We start from the raw sequence: 18,975 nt of genomic DNA on the forward strand, positions 1-18,975 counted from the left end.
TTTATTTTTTTATAAGGAACATTTAAATTGTTGTTCAATCTCTAACGGTAAACAAGATGTGTCATTCGGACCCAAGACCCTATTGACCTATGTTGCTCAATCTTAATTTTTACGTCCTAAGAACGCTATAAAATTTCAATTTGAAATCTCTTTTCTTTTTTGTGTTATCGTGTTGACAGACAGACGGACAGACATCCGAAAACGGACTAATTAGGTGATTTTATGAACACCTGTACCAAAATTTTGTTGGTAGCATCAATATTTTCAAGCGTTATAAACTTGACACTAAACTTAATATACGTTGTATATATTTCATATACATGATATAAAAATTTGCCGTGCCAATTGTCTTTCATCAGTAAGAAATAGACAGGATAAAATAAAATTAAAAAAAAAACTTCAAAACTAATAAATTAAAAGTATATCTATAAAATTCGCTCCCAAACAGGAACTTGCCGTGTAGGTACGTAAGTACATCTATATGTGCACTTACCTGTTTGAACTTATATGTAGCGATATAATACTGCTTAGTTATATTCCAAAAAGCAATGAAATTTTTCCATCAAGTTCTTACATTTCGAAAAAATATTTGATAAAAATTGAAATATCAAAGTTTTCCATTTTAACTTCCATGTAAGCAAAAGAAGCTTTTTATCGAGATTTTATATTCGTTGATGATTTTTCATCAGAAATATTTTCACGTATACAAAAAAAATATACTTAATTATGCCACGATATGATTTAGGTACTAAAGTAAAAACCAAACGTTCGCCTCAAATAAAATTTTGTCACTAAGTAAAGGTTTCTCTCCTTGATAAAATGAGTTACTAAAATGTAGACTATTTCTAAAACTATCCATCGAGAGATTCTTTAGGAACAAAAAAACCTAAAGCAGTTTTTGAGATAAATTACAGTGCTAAAATTAAAATTTTTTGTTATATTATCAGAAAGTATTGAGAGAAAAGAATCTACAGCATCTGCAAGTTTGATTTATAAATATAATAACGTGAAATTATAATTTTTCCGCTGCCGCTTATTAGAGGAGTTTTTATTTACTTCCAATTTTGACTTATACTTGTAACTCAAAAGTAACACTTTTCAGCTGTCGACAAGTTTCATTATTATTTTACTTTTATTCATTCCTTCACCGGATCAGCAAAATTGTAAATAAGTGAAAACGGATATGGATACTTGGATGGATCAGCGTCTAGATACGTGAATACGGTTTTTTATTTTAGTTATAGTGATTTATTTTGGTTTAACTGTTACAGCTCGAAAAAAAATTAATTAAAAAATATTTTCTTACATTATTCGAGCTGCAAGTGAATTTCGTAGCAGGTGAAAATGTTTTAACTTAATAAAACTTTTGGTACATTTTGGTATTTTGAATGTTTTCTATTTGCTGTAAAATATCGTAAAAATTAAAGAAAAGATCCCTAAGAGATTGGTAAAAATAGATTCGTTTACGGATACATATATTAATATAGTACAACACTAATATGCATATGATAAATGTATGAGCGTATATGTTTAATTGTATACAAATTAATTGAAATATTATTATATATCAAATTATATATTTTGATTCAATTATTCATGTGGATGACAAAAAAGGGCGTAAACAATATAAAATTATGTACTTCGGTTCAATAAACAAACAACACTGTGTTTTGATTATTAAATAATTAAATTTGATATGTAATTTATTGTTCTAGTTTTATATTTAAAAAAAAATTGGAATAACTCACCAATTACACTTATTTTTATTGAGGTTGTATAGGTATGGCAGGTAGACATTAATTTTTTAGCTCGAACACGTTCAACATTTCCTCCTACAACCATATAAAACACAGGATAGACCATACGTGAAGCGAGATATTTCAAGCAAAAAGCGAGATTTTTAAATCAAAAAGTTTTATCCGAAATTGAATCTATCCTTGTTTTTTTACAGGTTTACCTCCTCCAGAAGAATTTTCGTAGAAGTAGTGTCACGACCTTGGTTACAGCTTTTCAAATTTTTTTCCCTGATAAAATTCAATTCAATTGAATTCAATTCAATTGAATTCAATTCAAAATGAGTTCACAAAGTATATTCTACTGATTTTTATCATTTAATTTTTTATGAAACAACACAAATAAGAGCCATTCTATCGAAAAAAACATTGGATTCAAACCTGCACCACTATAATATCTGAAATTAAGCCAGACAAATTAACATAAAAAAGGCCAAAACCTCCAATTTGCGTCCGGATAGATGGAGAGATGAGGTTTTTTGCATTCGATTGATAAAGGCATTTAGAAAACATATGAAAATCATCTGCTTAGAAGAGATTAGTTATTGCATTTGTGCATTGGAAATTGCCTTTGTTTTATTGCATATTTTGAATCTTTTACACTCGAGGATTTTGGGAGTCACTGATAACAACCTTGATAGTCAAAAAGCCCGCCGAAAGATAGAGAGGGGTTCAAGAGCTCATCTCCGAAAGTTTATTTTCAATTGCGTTTAAAATGTATTAAAATTTTTACTTGGGGGGGGGGGTTGAGGTCGCTAGCTATGATCAAAAAGTACGCCGAGAATTTGGTCTAAAAAGAACCGATTTTGTCCCGATATTTATTATTTAATTTTTAAAGTAAACAATAATGATACTCTATTTAAATTAAAATAATTTGTGAAATTTGTTCCTTAGCGCACAACTCGAAAACCGATCGATCAATTCGGTAAATTTTTCGTTATGTTATTTTATGGAAAGAAAAAACGTGAAGAAAAATAGCAAAGCCAACACTTTACTTTTCCCAATGTCTATAAACTATAATATAAAAAACTCTAGCATTTGTCAAGATGGATCATGCTACAGAGGTAGGACTGCCACCCAGGAAACCAATGCTCGCACCTCAGGCAAGCCAAAACTCGATCGTTTCGATCAATTTGGCTAATGTATATTTTTAAAAAAATGTTTTCTTTAAGGCTTCATTTATTTATTTTTTCTATTAAGCTGTATAATGCCAATAACTTTTGACAAAACGAAATCTGTCGGGGTAGCTAAATAGAAACCGTTAACTTACAAAGCCCTTTTTCGTTAATATTATTGACGCGATAAATTTCTAGAACATTTTTACCAATAAATTTTTTCTATATCACAAATTTGATGCCCGAATGCGATAATGTTAGATGGGTTTTGAATAATTTTCCAATTTAATGTTTGACCATTATCGTTTAAGAGAAAGACTGTACCTTTTACTGATCCCATTATTACAGATAAAGTTGAAAATTAAGAATATTGCAATTAGTAGTTTGTTTGTATATGTATGCTGTAGTTATATAATATTTTCATGTTTAGAAATTAATTGTTTAATCATCAAAATAAAAACTAAAAAAAATTATGGTCATTGTTTCAGGGGTCACGACATCGTCATTCACAGAGGTCACATTCATTGAATCGAGGACATTCGTTGTCCCGCGCACCGGACATGTGGTGACAGCGGAGTTGCCAGGGCCAGCCCACAGGTAATATATATTATATATATTGTATATACAAATATGTATGACAACAAAACATAGATATACAATTATCGTGTCTTATTGATTTACAATGTATACAAAAAGAGTATCCAGAATATGGTTATTGGTCAAGGAGCTATAAATGAGGAGTTGGTTGCGCGTATTTGTGTTATTAATGGGTTTCTTCCCAGTTTCTATATACATGAGTGATTCAAACAAGTTATATATACTACCCTTTGATCCAAAATTGTATCCTGACTTAGAAATAAATCCATTAGCTCCAACTTCAAATGTTCAATTACTTCAAATGTAATGTAAAAAATTGTTCACAAGAAAATTATTGATGGAAGTATTTTTTAAAATAAATAATTTGTTCTCCTCTTCTGGTGGAAGTGTCCACTTTCAACCCGTAGTGCTGAACGAATCCGGCTTTCCGATTACGCCGAGCAGGAAAATACTATATACACTACGGGAGCAAGTAAAAAATGTTTTAGATCTCATGCTCCCTAGATGCGTAATATAATTTTTAACCAACTTCAAACAAAAAAGGAGGAGGTTATCAATTCGACTATATTTTTTTTATGTGTATTAACTCAGAACTTTCGACTTTGTGAACCGATTTTGATTATTCTTTATCTATTTGCAAGCTGGTGCTTCCCGTGCTTTCCCATTTGGTCCAGTTCTGACAATGGAATCCATGAAAAAACCATAAAAGTCTTAAATTTGTATTAAATATGCAAGACAAGAGGACGAATAACCCAATATCACGCCAACCGATTTCGATGATTTTTAGTGACAAATTAGTTAGTGTACTTCAGATTCACCTAAAATCACAATTAAAAAAAAAAAAACTTTTAACAAAAAGAAAACCGACTTCAAAAGAAAAGCTTTTCCAAAACAAGTTAATATGCAAAGCAAAACAATAACGATAATATAGTGTAGTTAAAATTATTGTTATTTTTGGAGTCGGTGTCAGTCAAGCAAATGTAGCAAACTGTTCTGCATTGGCTGACACCGACTAGCAAGTTTTTCTTTTGAAATCGGTTTATTTTTGTTAAAAGTTTTTTTATTCTTTCGAATTTTTGCAGTTTGTTCTAATTTTTCAAAGTCTAATCCTTCAAAACTTTTTAGTGATTTTTATAAATTTGTAATTAATAAATATAATAGAACTGCGATGACTCTATGAGATACAAAAAATCATTTCTTGTTTTAAATGTCTTTATTTACTAGAATCTGAACATAATGATTTCCATTAGTCAAAGAAACATAACAACGTAGTTTTCATTCTTCCCTGTATATCCAGTGTCTAGAGATTTGCGAAAGTAAATAACATTTTTGATGTGTTCTTTAAACATTATAAGGTTATAGTAATAACACTTAGAATGTTTTGACTATGCATTTTTAATAACCCTGAGTATAGTTTCGAAAAAATCGCTCGAATCATGGAACGTTAGATTCCGCGGTAAATTATATTCTATTAAGTTTAACATTCAAAACCTAAAGCAATAATGGGTCTTAAATCATTTGAGCCGGCTTATGGAAAACACTGAAACGAAGAGAAACAACGCAAACAATGCAAACGAAGTCCAGGATGCTCTCAAAATAAAATTTTCCTGAGATTTCATTTTATTCTCGCATGCTCTTTCTTATCGCTTAAAATAAAAAAAAGGCATTATTGTTAATATTTTATCTGACAAAATTTTCCATTTAACACTTTCTTTTTCGAGAGGAATTTTAATTTCGAAACAAAATTGGTTTTATTTTCGAAAAATGTTAGCATACAGTTTTTACCAAACAGATGCTTGTGTATTTATAACAGATTTTACAAATAATTACATAAAAAATACATCAGAGAAACTACTCGTTAAAAATCATTATTTCTTCATAGAATGAAAAAAGGGCTCAGAGCATAATTTATTTAAAAATATATTCTTAACAATTTAATCAACCATAAACAGAGTCCATAATTCATAATCAGTTCTGGGAAGACGGGTCCCTAAAATCCGGTTTAAAATTTCAAAAGTTACAATTTTATGTGGAGAAACTGTTCATTTCTGGGAATATTACATGACCAATATCCTTTTGAAAAATATCTTCAAGTCACGAATACGTTCCCAAGCAAGAAATGACTCATGTATGAAACGAAATCACCTTTACAAATATGTATTTTACACATATTCATGCAACACTCATTTATTACTCCAAGACTATATGTTGTTTTTCTATGTTTAAATTTATATAGGCACCAGCGGGGTTGGAGGCCTCGCAGGAGCAGGGGGTGGCGGACAGTGTAAAGCCTGCATTATGGGCAACAAGTTGAGCTGTTCATGTGCACCATTGATTCGTAAAGCATACCGTTATGAAGATAGTCCATGGCAAACATCACGCAGACGTGATGGACACTTACTTAGGTAAATTGTGACAACAGAAATAATGAAATGTAACAATAAATATTAAATTAAATCTATAGGGATTTCAACTATTTTTGTAGATTGTGGGCAGAAGTGTTTCATGTCTCAGCATCTGGGGCTGGCACTGTCAAATGGCAACAAGTCAGTGAGGATTTAGTTCCCGTTAATATAACATGTATCCAAGATTCACCAGAATGTATATTTCATATTACCGCCTATAATTCCCAAGTTGATAAAATTTTAGATGTACGGCTTATTCAACCCGGTATGTTGTATATTTTTGTTGTGTTCTTGTAGCTTGATTTTGTTATTGAGTACCTACACTAAGAGTATTAATTTTTTTAAAAACAACTTGAATCAAATTGCAATAATTTGTATTCTGTGTTTGTATAACGGATACGAATGAATTTATATTTTATTTTTAACAGGTATTATTGTTCAGTTATCAAATGTTTTTGTTCTGTATAGGGTGTTCCAAGAAACTATTTACATCTGCTAGACAATTTTCATAGGAACGTGTCTTGGGTGTAACTCATATAACATTTGGATGTTTTTTTGAGGAATGATTCTTAAATGATATAGAAATCGAAGTATTAGTTTGTTTCAAAAGCTTTGTCCGTTTTAATCAGATTGTCATTTTAACCGTGATTTTGTAGCTCCAGGTCTGCGACTAAAAAACTGCATAGGATTTTTTTACATTTTCTTATAGATTTTGACCTCCCAAAAACAGAAAAAATATTCAAAACATTCTATCACATAGGTTTTTATAGATATTAGTAACAACATAAACTAGTCTTTTAGTAGTATTATATAGTAATATTATATTAAACTAGTCTTAAAGTATTATTATTGCACGATGAAAATAAATTAGCTTCGCTTCCAATGGGATATTTTGTGCATATGGAAGAAAACTAACTGTAATAATTTGGCCATTATCCTGGAAAGAATCAAATATCAGGACCATTAATCGATGGTTTGTGGGGACTTTTGGGCCAGCATGCAAAATAAATACCCTTGCTTCTTATGCTTAAGGGACAGTAGAGCCAGAGAACAGCATTGGATTAAAAGTGATTGGCCGCCCCGAGAAACTTTAAAACCTGGAGATAAAAATGTTATCAATACTACTTTGGAGCCGCCAGAAAAAGTTTTGTTATCACCTCACCATTTCAATTTGGGGTTAATAAAACAATTTATAAAACCCCTGCAAGTGGATGGAAACTGTTTTAAATATCTATGTACAAAATTCCCGAAGCTGTCAGAAGCAAAGTTGAAAGAGGGAGTTTTCACTGGCCCCGACATGAGAAGGCTTTTATCCGGCACCCTCTTTGTGGAAAGTATGAATGAAAAGGAAAAATAAGCTTGTGTGTCGTTCAAGGATGTAGTCTGAAGATCAGGATCCTACAAAACCATTGTTCAACTAACAGTATACGAAGCTCAAGGGAGAGCGTTTTCACCAGGATGTCCGCGATATCAAGAGACGGTACCAAGGAAGATGGGATGTGACTATGCTTGCAGGCTAATGTATAATTTGTAATAAACGAGTGCTTTTACCAATTGTTTGTTTTTAAATTTTCAAAAAAACCTTACGTGATAGAAGAAAATGGCCATCATTTCTGAAATCAGCGCATTCTAAAACATATAATTTAGTAAAAATATCTCATGCAGCTGACAAAAAATTTTTTTGCAGACCTGTGTAATTATTCTAATGTGTCGTGGTATAGACTGATCGATAGAGAAATTTGTACTCTATACATTGATGTTGTTCATTAAAAATTTTTGCCTCTTTGATGGTCGAAAAGCTCGAAAATTAGGTACACTATAACTTTCTACAACCGGGTCAAACCATCACAGCGAGTCTTATTGTGAGGAAATAACGGCACTGATTAAATAAGAGGTTCCATCTTGCTCCACGACAAAGCCTGTCTGCAAATTTCACAAATCATCGTTCGAAAATTAAACGAATTGAGCGTCGAATTTCTGTCTTACCCACCATACTCTCCAGACATCTCGCCAACCGACTACTATCTTTTCAAGCACTTCGATAACTTTCACACCAATAAAACCTTCGCCAATCAAGACCAGGTTAAACTGCCTTCGCCTCCGCCAAATTCTGAGCACCCAATTTTTATTCCGACAGAATTAATCGAAAGCGCACTCATTCAAGTGGCGATTATTTCGATTAAATTGATTAAGTATTCACTGAGATATTACAGTTTAAAGTAGTCTTATAAAAACGGACAAAAGTTCTAAAACAACCAATAGTATTGGCTATATTTGAAAGAAATGTGTGCCTTAAATTTTAAGTATGCGTTTGGTCTTACACAGACTGCGGTTATCTAGGATAAAGTGTTTTATGGAAATCCAGCTATCGGTCACTATTTTTGCACTTACACGACTAATATTAGGATAATAATCACCAATGCTTTCTGGTCAATCGGGGAATACTAGTTACTTTTAAAATCTGCACAGACAAAGTCATTCGTTCTTGGAGACAAAGTCGCAGAGTAGTACTTTTTTCTTTTGAGCAAGTATTGTGGCCACGTCAAACAGTCAATAAACAGTACTTCCACTCCACCATTACGCTTCTATACTAGGTAGCAGCCGTACCTTTTAGCTCAAATCATACTTAAAACGAAAAGGCATGAAATGATTTTTCAAATAAGGATAATCAGTTTTATTTCATTTTAGAATTCACACGACTGAAAAACAATCTAAATAATCCAATTAATTTGCGAATGACAAATTTTTTATCAGAAAACTAGAAATACGTTGTTCTAGAAGAACACAATCCAAAAAACATTTATTTTTACGAAAAATCAATTTCAAAGTTAACCTGAAAACTTCGCAAAAGTCAACAAAAGGGGTTTCTTGCGTTAAAAATAAGTTGACTTCTAATGCAAAAAAAACTATAAAAAAACGAAATAATCGTTTTTAAATTTTATTTTTATTTCTTTTTTTCTTTTTCTATTTTAGTTGATGAAGTTATATTTTACCAAATATCGCATTTTTTCGAAAGAAATACCTTATATAAAAACGTTCCTCTTGGACAAGGGATTATAAGGGCTTGATAACTTACGTCTAGACTTTTTCTTTCATGATACTTCGGCAGCAAGAGAAATTTTTTAATTTCTGATGCGGAAATCAGACTTTGAAAAAATTCATATTTTGGGATAGGTTTTTCGCGGTAAAAAGTAAAACTCGTAGAGCTCTCGAAAGTAGACATGTTACTAATAAATACTTACTTTACGTTAAAAAAATAAATTTTGCAAGTGCTGTCTTTCGTAAAACGACGGCTGTGATCCCGTTAGAATCGACCGTTTCTGCATCCCCAAAAAATGTACTTTTTCGTGGTCCGATTTTGGGATCAAAAATTAAAATTTTCACTTGTTGCTAAAATATCATGACAGTCGAAGAGAATAATATCGGAAAAACTGTTCTACCATAATCTCTCGACCAAGAGAAAAATTTTTACAATAGGTGTTTATTTCAAAAAAATGTAATATTTTCAAAAATTTTTGTTAAAAAAAATTGAAGGAATGTGAACCCACTACTGATTGCAAGTTATAAACAAATTTAAAAATGTATATTTTTGCTCCTTTTTTCTAGTTTTCTCGGTATCTATGAATCCAAATCGAACTTACCTGACGTCTAACGATAGTTTTTTTTTTGCATTGGACGTCAACTTTATTTATTATCGCAAGAAAACGGTTTTTTTTTACTTTTGCGAATTTTAGCGTTGACTTAGCTATTGATAAGCCGTAAAAACGAAATTATTTGTTGGAATGTTTTCTTCTATAACACAGTATTTTTAGTTTTCTGATAATAATTTTATCAAATTTAACATTAGATCTCCGTAGATTAATTGGATTTATATTAAAGATACGATTAAAGAAATTGTGATATAAATATTATGATATATTTTTTAGGTACGCGAATTGGACAAGCATCAGAATGTTTTGTGTATTGGAAAGATCCTATGACAAACGATACATGGGGCTTAAATTTTACATCACCTATAGATGCAAAACAATTCAGAGAGTGTTGTGTAAGTATCATATTCGTGAACACATTCATACAAGGAACGAATAATATTCAAAATTTTAATACTTATTAGATAGATGTACAATTTTATTTAGATGGTTATTGAAAGCATGCACAGAATATTTAACAAAATAGATTTTGTTTTTACTTTTTTATTTTTTGGTTACAACAAAAAAAACAATGGGGTAAATTGATTGCGTTTTGAAAATTTTGAATAAATATAGTTGGGAAATACTGTAGACGATCTTTAATTCTACCAACTGCTAAATCGATCCGATTATTAATCCTACGTTCAGTAATAGGTTAGCAACTTACAGAAATTTATGGCGGTGGAATTACATGTGCTCTAAGTATGAAAAGTGTTGTTTAATGATTGTAAAATATTTAATTGTAGCTTTTTAACATGAGTTGTCCAATCCAATTTATATGTTACAGCGATTTTGTTTGCCTGCGTGTATATAAGGAAAGTCTTTTATAATTATAAATAAATGGCTTACATTACTCAAGAAATGAAAAAAAATAATAATAAAGCGAAGTTTGCAACTCTCGCAAGGGTTTTAAAATTGCATTCCATGTACCAATTGTTTCGAAACTGGCCTGAAATTTTGTAAGCGTATTGTATCGTCATCGTCAAACATTTTCTTTTTATATCTAGGAAAATCGAAAACCTAGATTGTCTATTTCATCTTCCAAGGGTACGACTTATTTTACTTAACAATTAACCAAGTGATAGAAATTCTGAGAAGCATTAAAATTCGATCGAAATAAAATTTCAAACTTATGTTATACGACCCTGTATTTTGATTTGGAATTGTTCTTTTAGTTTTTCGAAAAACTGGCATAAACACCTAAAGTTCATTATCTATAACTATCTTTGCATTTTTTTGAAAAGGTTGTGAGAATTAGATTAATACAATTGAATCTGGAAAATCCTCAAGTAAACTTCAATATAATTTCTGGAAAATTTGAGAAAAACTGTCTTCTTCGTATGGGAAATGCATTTTCAACTCTCCAGCACTCGCTTTAACTGTTCGGACGTGAACTTTTGAAACACACTGTATAAATTTTAACCTGTCGCGATATGTTAAGAATTTTTAAATAATTTTTTAAAAGAAAGTGTGCGTCCATTTTTAATATCGTTTACGTTTGTTTTTTGAAGGCAATTTAAGATTTCAATCGATTAATTTTATTCTAAAGGATTTCTAGATAGTTCTACGCACTTGTGTATGAACACGCGGTGGCGGATTTAGGAATGATGCCGTCCTAGGCTCGGTTTGATATGTTGCCTTTTTGGCCACCATTTATTTGGTTTTCCAATATTTTCGAACGTAGAATTTTCTGCCAATTTTTCGAGAATTTACAAGAACACTAGTAAATTTACAACTGCATATCTTTTATAGTTTTGGAGAAATGGACACCATAGTTTTGTGTGTTCTCAAAATTATTCAATTCATCATTTATTTTTTTTTTTTTTAATAATCCATAGTATTTTTCTATATAGACTAATATTGATAAAAAAACCTATCGATCTATTAAAAAATTAACATTTCGGCAAATAAAAAAGTAAACTCCATCATTAGATCATGCAATACATATTATTGAAAAAATTCGGATGGCTTCTGAATTGGTTTGCCAATGGAATTTGTGCTCTCTTGTTCTCAAGCTACATTCAATTTCAAACCCTGTATTTCTCTTATAAATTTCTTCACATTTGACTTAGAAAAAGGCAGGAAAGGTAGCCAAATATTATTTAAAATTTTTAGTAGGAAATTTTAGTGTAGTTAGGATATCTAATTTCGTGATTTGTAATTGGTTTCATCAATACATTTATTTATAAAATATCAATAGTACCTACTTAAATTATGACAATTTTGTTGACCCCATTAAGTAGTTAAAAGATACTATTTAAAAACCATTGTAAATATATCTACTTTAATAAACGTGTATATTGATTTTGAAATCAGGCCAAATACTTATGATGATGCTTACTTTTATATATCCTGATCTCTATAAAGATTTTTATTTTTTATTATTTTTTTTTATTTTTACATATTTATTTTGTTGATTTATTTATCTCCTTCATTTTTTTCATCAATTGGACGAAATTACTTTAAGCTATAATGTTTTTGATTAAATAAACTAGATTTCAATACTTGGATACAATAATACGTAAAAGTAGGACGGGCAAATAATACCGCTTAACGATAATAGGCTGGGAAAAAAATTAGAACAGTTATAAGACGCTATATAGTGTGATCCAAGGTTATAACGGTAGGGCAGCAAATGGTAGATAACGCAAAAATAATGATAATTTGTCAATACATCTCTGGATAAGCTTCCTTTTTTAGGGTGTTGAAATTTTGGAAGAAAATTCTTTTTTTTTAGTGTTACCAAATTCGAATCTTAGAAAATCGAAATTTTTGCACACAGTATGGCCTAATTATCCTACATGATTTAAAGCTTAAGGTGAAAATTACAAAAACCAGGAAACCCTATCTCCGAAAAAGTCTACACCAATAGCTTACTTTATACCATGGCAAAATTTGAAAGTAAATTAAAATTTATAAAAAAACGAAGAAGTTATAAGCAATCGAAGATTGCATTCAAAGGTTATCTATCTCTATTTAGCAAAACAAAGTTTTATCTGTAATCTCTATGGTAATACCCACGTATGACTAGTGGGTATCTTCCTCTTTGTTTAATTAGGTATTTTAAACGTTCATATCTTGCATACTAATAAATTTTTTTAGAAACCAACTTCACTTTTCTATTTGTGAGGTGAGAATTCTTCTTCTGAAGTGATTTGAAAAACGTCTGATCCCCTATTGGAAATAAAATAGTAATTAATGTTATTTTATTTGAAATAAAATCGAGGACGTAAACTGCCGCTTTGGCAATACTCCTAAAAATATTATTATTTTTTTCACAAATTCAACACCCGGTATCTAGACAGAAGGTCTTTCCTGGCTGGCTAGAGTATGGAATATTGTCATTATTTTATCGTTATTATATCAAGAAATGTATATTTATATATAGTTGGTAGAAATCTCAACAATAAATCGCCTGTTTCGGTGAATTTGTTAAAAAATTCTCAAGCATCAATTAGCAAGCTTAGCAAAATTTTGCTACGCAAAGTAATTGTTACACGATTTCTAAAGGTGTAGTTAATGACAATTTTACAATGAACAGTTTTATGTTTCGATTTCTAAATACTACTCTATTAGTTTGTTAAAAATGAAATAATTACAAAAAGTGAAAAAGAAACGCACTCCAAAGCTTCGATTTCCTTGGACAGTCGCTGCGTTTTTAGCTGTCGTAATCTAGTTAGGTTCAACTGTTTATCTTGATAATCAAGTAGATTACAATTAGTTAGAAATTGCTAAAGTAGATATTTTGATTTTAGTCTTTATTAAAAAAATATTGTATTTAAAAAAATAACAACTTACTAGAATAAAAATCATTTCTGAAACGTCGTGGAATCTTGAACTTTGGTAAAAACACTGCGTTATTTAATATTTAATTAAGTAGTTTTTTCACACAAATTGAATCATATTCAAAATTAATCACAATTTGCACAGTTTTTATACATTTACAGATGTCCATGAGGAAAATAAAAAACATGGAAACTTAAGGTAGTACCAGCATGAAATCACTTTTCGACAGATTTGGCCGAATTTTTTTTCTCGGGTTTATAATAGCTTTATTTATGAATTCCTAAAATTTCATAATTTTTGACCGTTTAGATCGCGAGATATTTAAAGACAAAGTTCGCGATTTTGAGGGTCATGTCCCATTTAAAGCATGTAAAATGTCCGGTTTCTCCAACTATTTTTTATGATATTATTATATATTGAAGAAAAAGTAGAAAAAAATGTTTATACAATACAATTCTAAAAAAAAAATTTAGAAATTAATTTTCACTTTTGAGATATTAATTTTGACGTAAATTGATCGAAATTGGGACGTTGGCATAATTATTTCCCATTTTAAACGGTCAAAATTTCTGAAACTTTGGGAATTAATAGTAAGCATTATTAAATTCTTAAATTTAATTTTTCGTTAAATTCTGTCGAAAAAAAAATTGTACCATTGCTTTAACATAGAAACTGCAAATACCATGCTGGAACATCCTTAATATTTTAAAAAGTCTGTTAAAAGCTCAACAAACTATAGCCTATTATAATAACGGCGACGGATATCCATAGACGATTGCCATGTTTATGCCTCCGAGAATACTGAAAGATAGATACAAAGTCTGCAAGATATTATTTTGGTGCGAATTATTAAAAAAGTCTTGCATCACTCCAATTCTTTGGCCACTTTCAGGCCTTTTGAATTTCTAAACGTCAATTAATATAAGAGCATCCAGCATCGATTCAATTCTTTAGAATTCCATTTTTTGGTGTAAAATTAGAAACGAAATTTTTACATGCAGAACACATGCGACGGTCTTTTTTGTTTATCGGCACTATTAGTAGTTTTTACTGTTTCTGTTTCAGTATTCTTGAAGGCATTAAATCGTCGTTTGGAATTTGTCATCATACATCTCAATCTGTGATTGCATTTATTAAAATGTCTTATTCCATTGCATTTTTAATTTCTTTTAAGGCAAATGTTCTATATTGATACAACTTTTTTACGATATATTTCCGCCATAAAACGCAGAGCCATAACTACAGTTCGCTAGAAATTTTATTAAAGCTCAAATTTTTCACCAATAGATTTTTAACGTATGAATACGTTGCTTTAAAGAATCTATGCGATTATACAGTACTTCACTAAAAATTCGAAAGACTAAATAACTAACATTTTCTATTTAAAACCAAATTTTTTCATGCTTTTTGATACTTCCCGGGAAGCAGTGTTAAAATAATGGCAGAATCGAGCTTCTAAGGGTCGAAGACTTAAATATAATTCAGGTGGATTTTGATTGGTATATAAAAATCCAGTCTCTCTATGAGATGCCCCATGATATTCCCAACAACTACTATTCAAATCATTGTACGATATCCTAAAACTTGCATTAAAACTTGCATTTGGGGTTTTCTCAAAAACGGCTCTAACGATTTCGATTAAACTGGGTACAAGGCTAGACCTTAAGGTATTCCTAGGATTGGTATAAGTCACATATCCGGAAAAAATTCGTGAAGGCTCGCACAATAGGGAAAACCTATCAAAATAAAGGAAAATGGGATTTTCTAGGGAGAGGCTGAGGAGACAGCAATGAAACTTTCTATCAGAGTTTATATCAACAAGGTCCTAGGTTTGATATAAATCCCCTCTGGAACCCCCTGGAGCCGTGGAGCTGGAAGGAATGAAATCGTCAAAAGTGATCAAATCAACCCTACCCAAAATTGATCAAGTATTATTTAAAATGTCTTTTTAAGTAACTTTTGTAACTTGGTAATCTTTGCTTAACCTCACCCTTACCAAACTAAATCTTTCTAAATATTATATTAAATCCAATAAAATCCTTCTAAATATTATATTAAATCCAACAAATATATTACAAGAATAATATATCAATTTTATAATATAATAAGGTCTTGTCCGATGTTTCGGACCGTTTATTAATAGTAAATTATAGTATTACCATGCATAAAAGAAAATGTGGAAAATATTCGATTTGTTAAATTATCGTATTTCTATCGGCCATTGATCATTAAATCATGCGATATTTTTAAGAATTTGTAAATGTATAAAACAATCAAAAAAATTATTCTGCACCACACTGCACCAAACAAATACCTTAGTAAACGTAGTCGTAGATAAAAGTCGATCTTGTAGTCGTAGTTATAATGAGTGCAGTGTGACTTGTTGCAGTCTCCATCGTTCAAATTTTCACGCAAAGCATCGTCATCTTATTCATTGAAGCTAGAACCACCAGGAGGCAATAAAGGTCAAAAAACTGGATCCAGTATAAAGGGTGGTAATGTTGGAATGAAGCGAAAACCATTGAGTACACCAGCCAGTCCTAGTCGTGCAGGGCGTGAACCACAATGTACATGTATGACTGCAGAACAATATGCACGTTTACGATCACAAGAACCACGTTATAGAGGTAAATAATTTATTTTTTTTCAGCCTTCCCTAAAAACCCATACTTACTCTTAATGTTTAATCTACCCTTTTGTCGAAAATGTCGTGTTAAAAATTGAATCTGTAACAGAAAGAATCAAACTAATATGCCGAAACAACAAAAAATAATATGCCAAAAGATTTTGTCTCATTTGACGTTCGTAACTCAAAAATTTACGGCTCCTGCCCTGGACTGTCGAAAACGAAGCGGAAATACTTCTTTCTGCCATCTTCCGGGAAATTTATGGATATTTAATGATGGATGGATGGATGATGAAAAGATGGATATTTAATGCAGAACAACTATGCTTAGTTTACCAAACTTCGTACTTGTTGATATATTCGCAGATTTTGGCAAAAAAGAAAAAGAATCTAAAAGGCTACTAGCATAAATTTTTCGGATGAAATGATCCACCAGGTCACTCACATATAGGAGCATCATGTTGAAAAAGATTCTCCTCTACATAAAAGTAAGTTTAACCACCATGGTATCAGTTTGACGCGGTTCAGGTGAGTACTGGTGATAATATGAATGTCACACTCCTTGGTGTCTCACCCCTGTACCAGTAAAAAAGTACGGTGATGCTGGATACAAACTCTGCATAAGTATTCGAAACGAATTACATAAATGCCGTACAGAAATATATAACGTAAGGCTTCGAAAATTTACGGGATATTTACTGGTGAAAGGGTGAGACGCCAAGAGGTGTTACATTCTTATTCTCACATGTACTCACCTGTACCGCGCAAAACTGACGCTATGGTGCTTAAACTTACTTTTACATAGAAGCATTTTTTTCAATATGATTCCTGGTGGTCCTTTCCTCTAAAAAGGTTTAGCATGGGCTTATAGTCTATAAGTATGTATGAGTTTTATAATTTTATACTCAAGCGATGAAAATGTATCATTTTTAATTTGTTTATCGTAAATTTCTCAAAACTCCCGCTTTTAATTTAATTTAAATTACTGTCTACATTCCGGCAAATGAAAAAACGAATTGTTTACGTTTTTGTCCAGCAAACTGACGAATTTCTCAATAATTTTTAAAGAAATGTATACCTAAACACGAAAGAATTGTAAGAAATGATTTGTCATGCAAGCTTATTTAAGGCCCTTCCTTAATAAGTAATTTGTATATAGTTTAAATAGTTCTTTGCGTTTATATTACAATATTTTTTATAGCTGGATCATCAACATTACCACGTGCTCAAACGCGTGGTACCGAAACAACAAACGAAAAAGTCACAGCGGCAACATCAAGTACATCTTTATATGATAATGTTGGAACAGGTCCAAATCAAAATCAACCGGGACAAACACAACAAACAACTACAGGTACAGGAGGTACAACACCTGGAACAGGTGCCAATCAAGTTACTACCAAAGAGAATCAACGCCAAGGCAGCCAAACAAATCGACAAACACGCGATAGAGGTACACAGCAAGAAACTAGTACAATGACATCAAATACTGCTACTGGTCCTAAGACTGTTACAGCTTCTGTTGGTACACAAAATAATGTAGGTTCACAAGTAAGTACTCAATCAAAATTTGTCCGATAAATCTTTCACAAATTACTGAGCTGAGCTCTAATGATTTAAATATGAAATTTTTTTTTTTTTTAATAATTCCTAATTTTCTATTATCAGTTCTTAAAAGAACTATAAATAGATCAAGTGACTAAAAGGTTAACTTGAACGGTAATCTACCCACTGGTGATCACCTTAGTATGCTTAAACTAAGTATATGAATAGCCTTAATCTAGTGATAATATTAAATAAAACTAAATTTTAAATCTAGCACATTTTGTCTGTTTAGTCTGTTCACAATGACTGTTAAAACCTAAATTTTAAATCTAGCACGTTTTGTCTCTTTAGTCTGTTCACACTGTCACACATGTCCAAGAGTTTGATCACTTCAGAGTTTGGATGCTGCTCAATGCGTGTCAGGTATCTATCACTGAAACGCGCAATTTCTTCACGCACTGTGGTCACTTCGAGACTTCGGTGAATATCGTCATTACGTACATACCACGGGGAATCACTAATTGTTCGCAACACTTTTGATTGAAATCTTTGCAGGATTTCGATATTACTATTGCTAGCACATCCCCATAGCTGAATGCCATAGGTCCACACAGGTTTAAGTATTGTTTTATACACTAACACTTTATTGTTCAATGATAGCTTAGAATTTTGACCCAAGAGCCAGTATAAATTAGAAAATTTCAAGTTTAGCTGTTTTCTTTTCGACCAGATGTGTTTACGCCAGGTAAGTCTTCTATCAAGGTGAATACCTAGATATTTGACTTCATTTGACTGTGGAAAACTGACACCGTTCATTATAACAGCTGGACACGTTTCTTTTCTCAGAGTGAACGTTACTTGAACGGATTTCATCTCGTTAACTTGAATACGCCACTTATTCAACCAATGTTGTAGAAATGAAGAGGAGAAACCCTATCTTAGAACATATAACTAAATGCCATAAAAAGGAAAATTTCTTATAATTGACTTACAAACTAGAGCTATGAATGATATAAAACAGATTATATGTTTTATGTTTTTCTGTTTGTTTATACATGGAGACAAATTTTTACCCTTTTGAACGGTAATTAAAGTTCCTCTTATAATTTCTTGGAGTCGCGAATACTCATGTCTGAATTATTTATTATAGAGGAGGCGAGACTTGCTCGATTTGCGACTTATTGAAAAGCCTCCCAAAAAATTCTCCCACACCTCCCCCTGATCCACGGATCTGACAAACCCCGTGGATACGCTCCTGGTAGCCACCCAATGCATGCCCTGATATACGCCAATTGTTTTTTGTAGGTAGAGTCATCTGTAATTTTCTACAATTATTATCTTATATTATACGAAATGACGTTACTTTTTTAGAAAAAAATATGTATTTCGAATTACATATGCAATCCCTCTTTGTTTTAT

At 31.3% G+C, this 18,975-nt stretch overlaps 1 protein-coding gene across 1 annotated transcript in view; it reads left to right on the forward strand.

The window, feature by feature from the left end:
* Positions 1-18,975, forward strand: part of LOC123290866 — an 87,246-nt gene that overhangs the window by 43,919 nt on the left and 24,352 nt on the right. Inside the window, exons 2-7 of the mRNA XM_044871213.1 lie at positions 3,397-3,505; positions 5,742-5,910; positions 5,991-6,175; positions 9,837-9,955; positions 15,775-16,012; positions 17,213-17,562. Of these exons, the coding sequence (XP_044727148.1) occupies positions 5,804-5,910; positions 5,991-6,175; positions 9,837-9,955; positions 15,775-16,012; positions 17,213-17,562 (999 nt within the window). The 5' untranslated portion in view covers positions 3,397-3,505; positions 5,742-5,803. The remainder of the gene's footprint in view (positions 1-3,396; positions 3,506-5,741; positions 5,911-5,990; positions 6,176-9,836; positions 9,956-15,774; positions 16,013-17,212; positions 17,563-18,975) is intronic.

This window comes from Chrysoperla carnea, chromosome 1 (assembly GCF_905475395.1).
Source record: "Chrysoperla carnea chromosome 1, inChrCarn1.1, whole genome shotgun sequence".
Classification (NCBI taxonomy): domain Eukaryota; kingdom Metazoa; phylum Arthropoda; class Insecta; order Neuroptera; family Chrysopidae; genus Chrysoperla; species Chrysoperla carnea.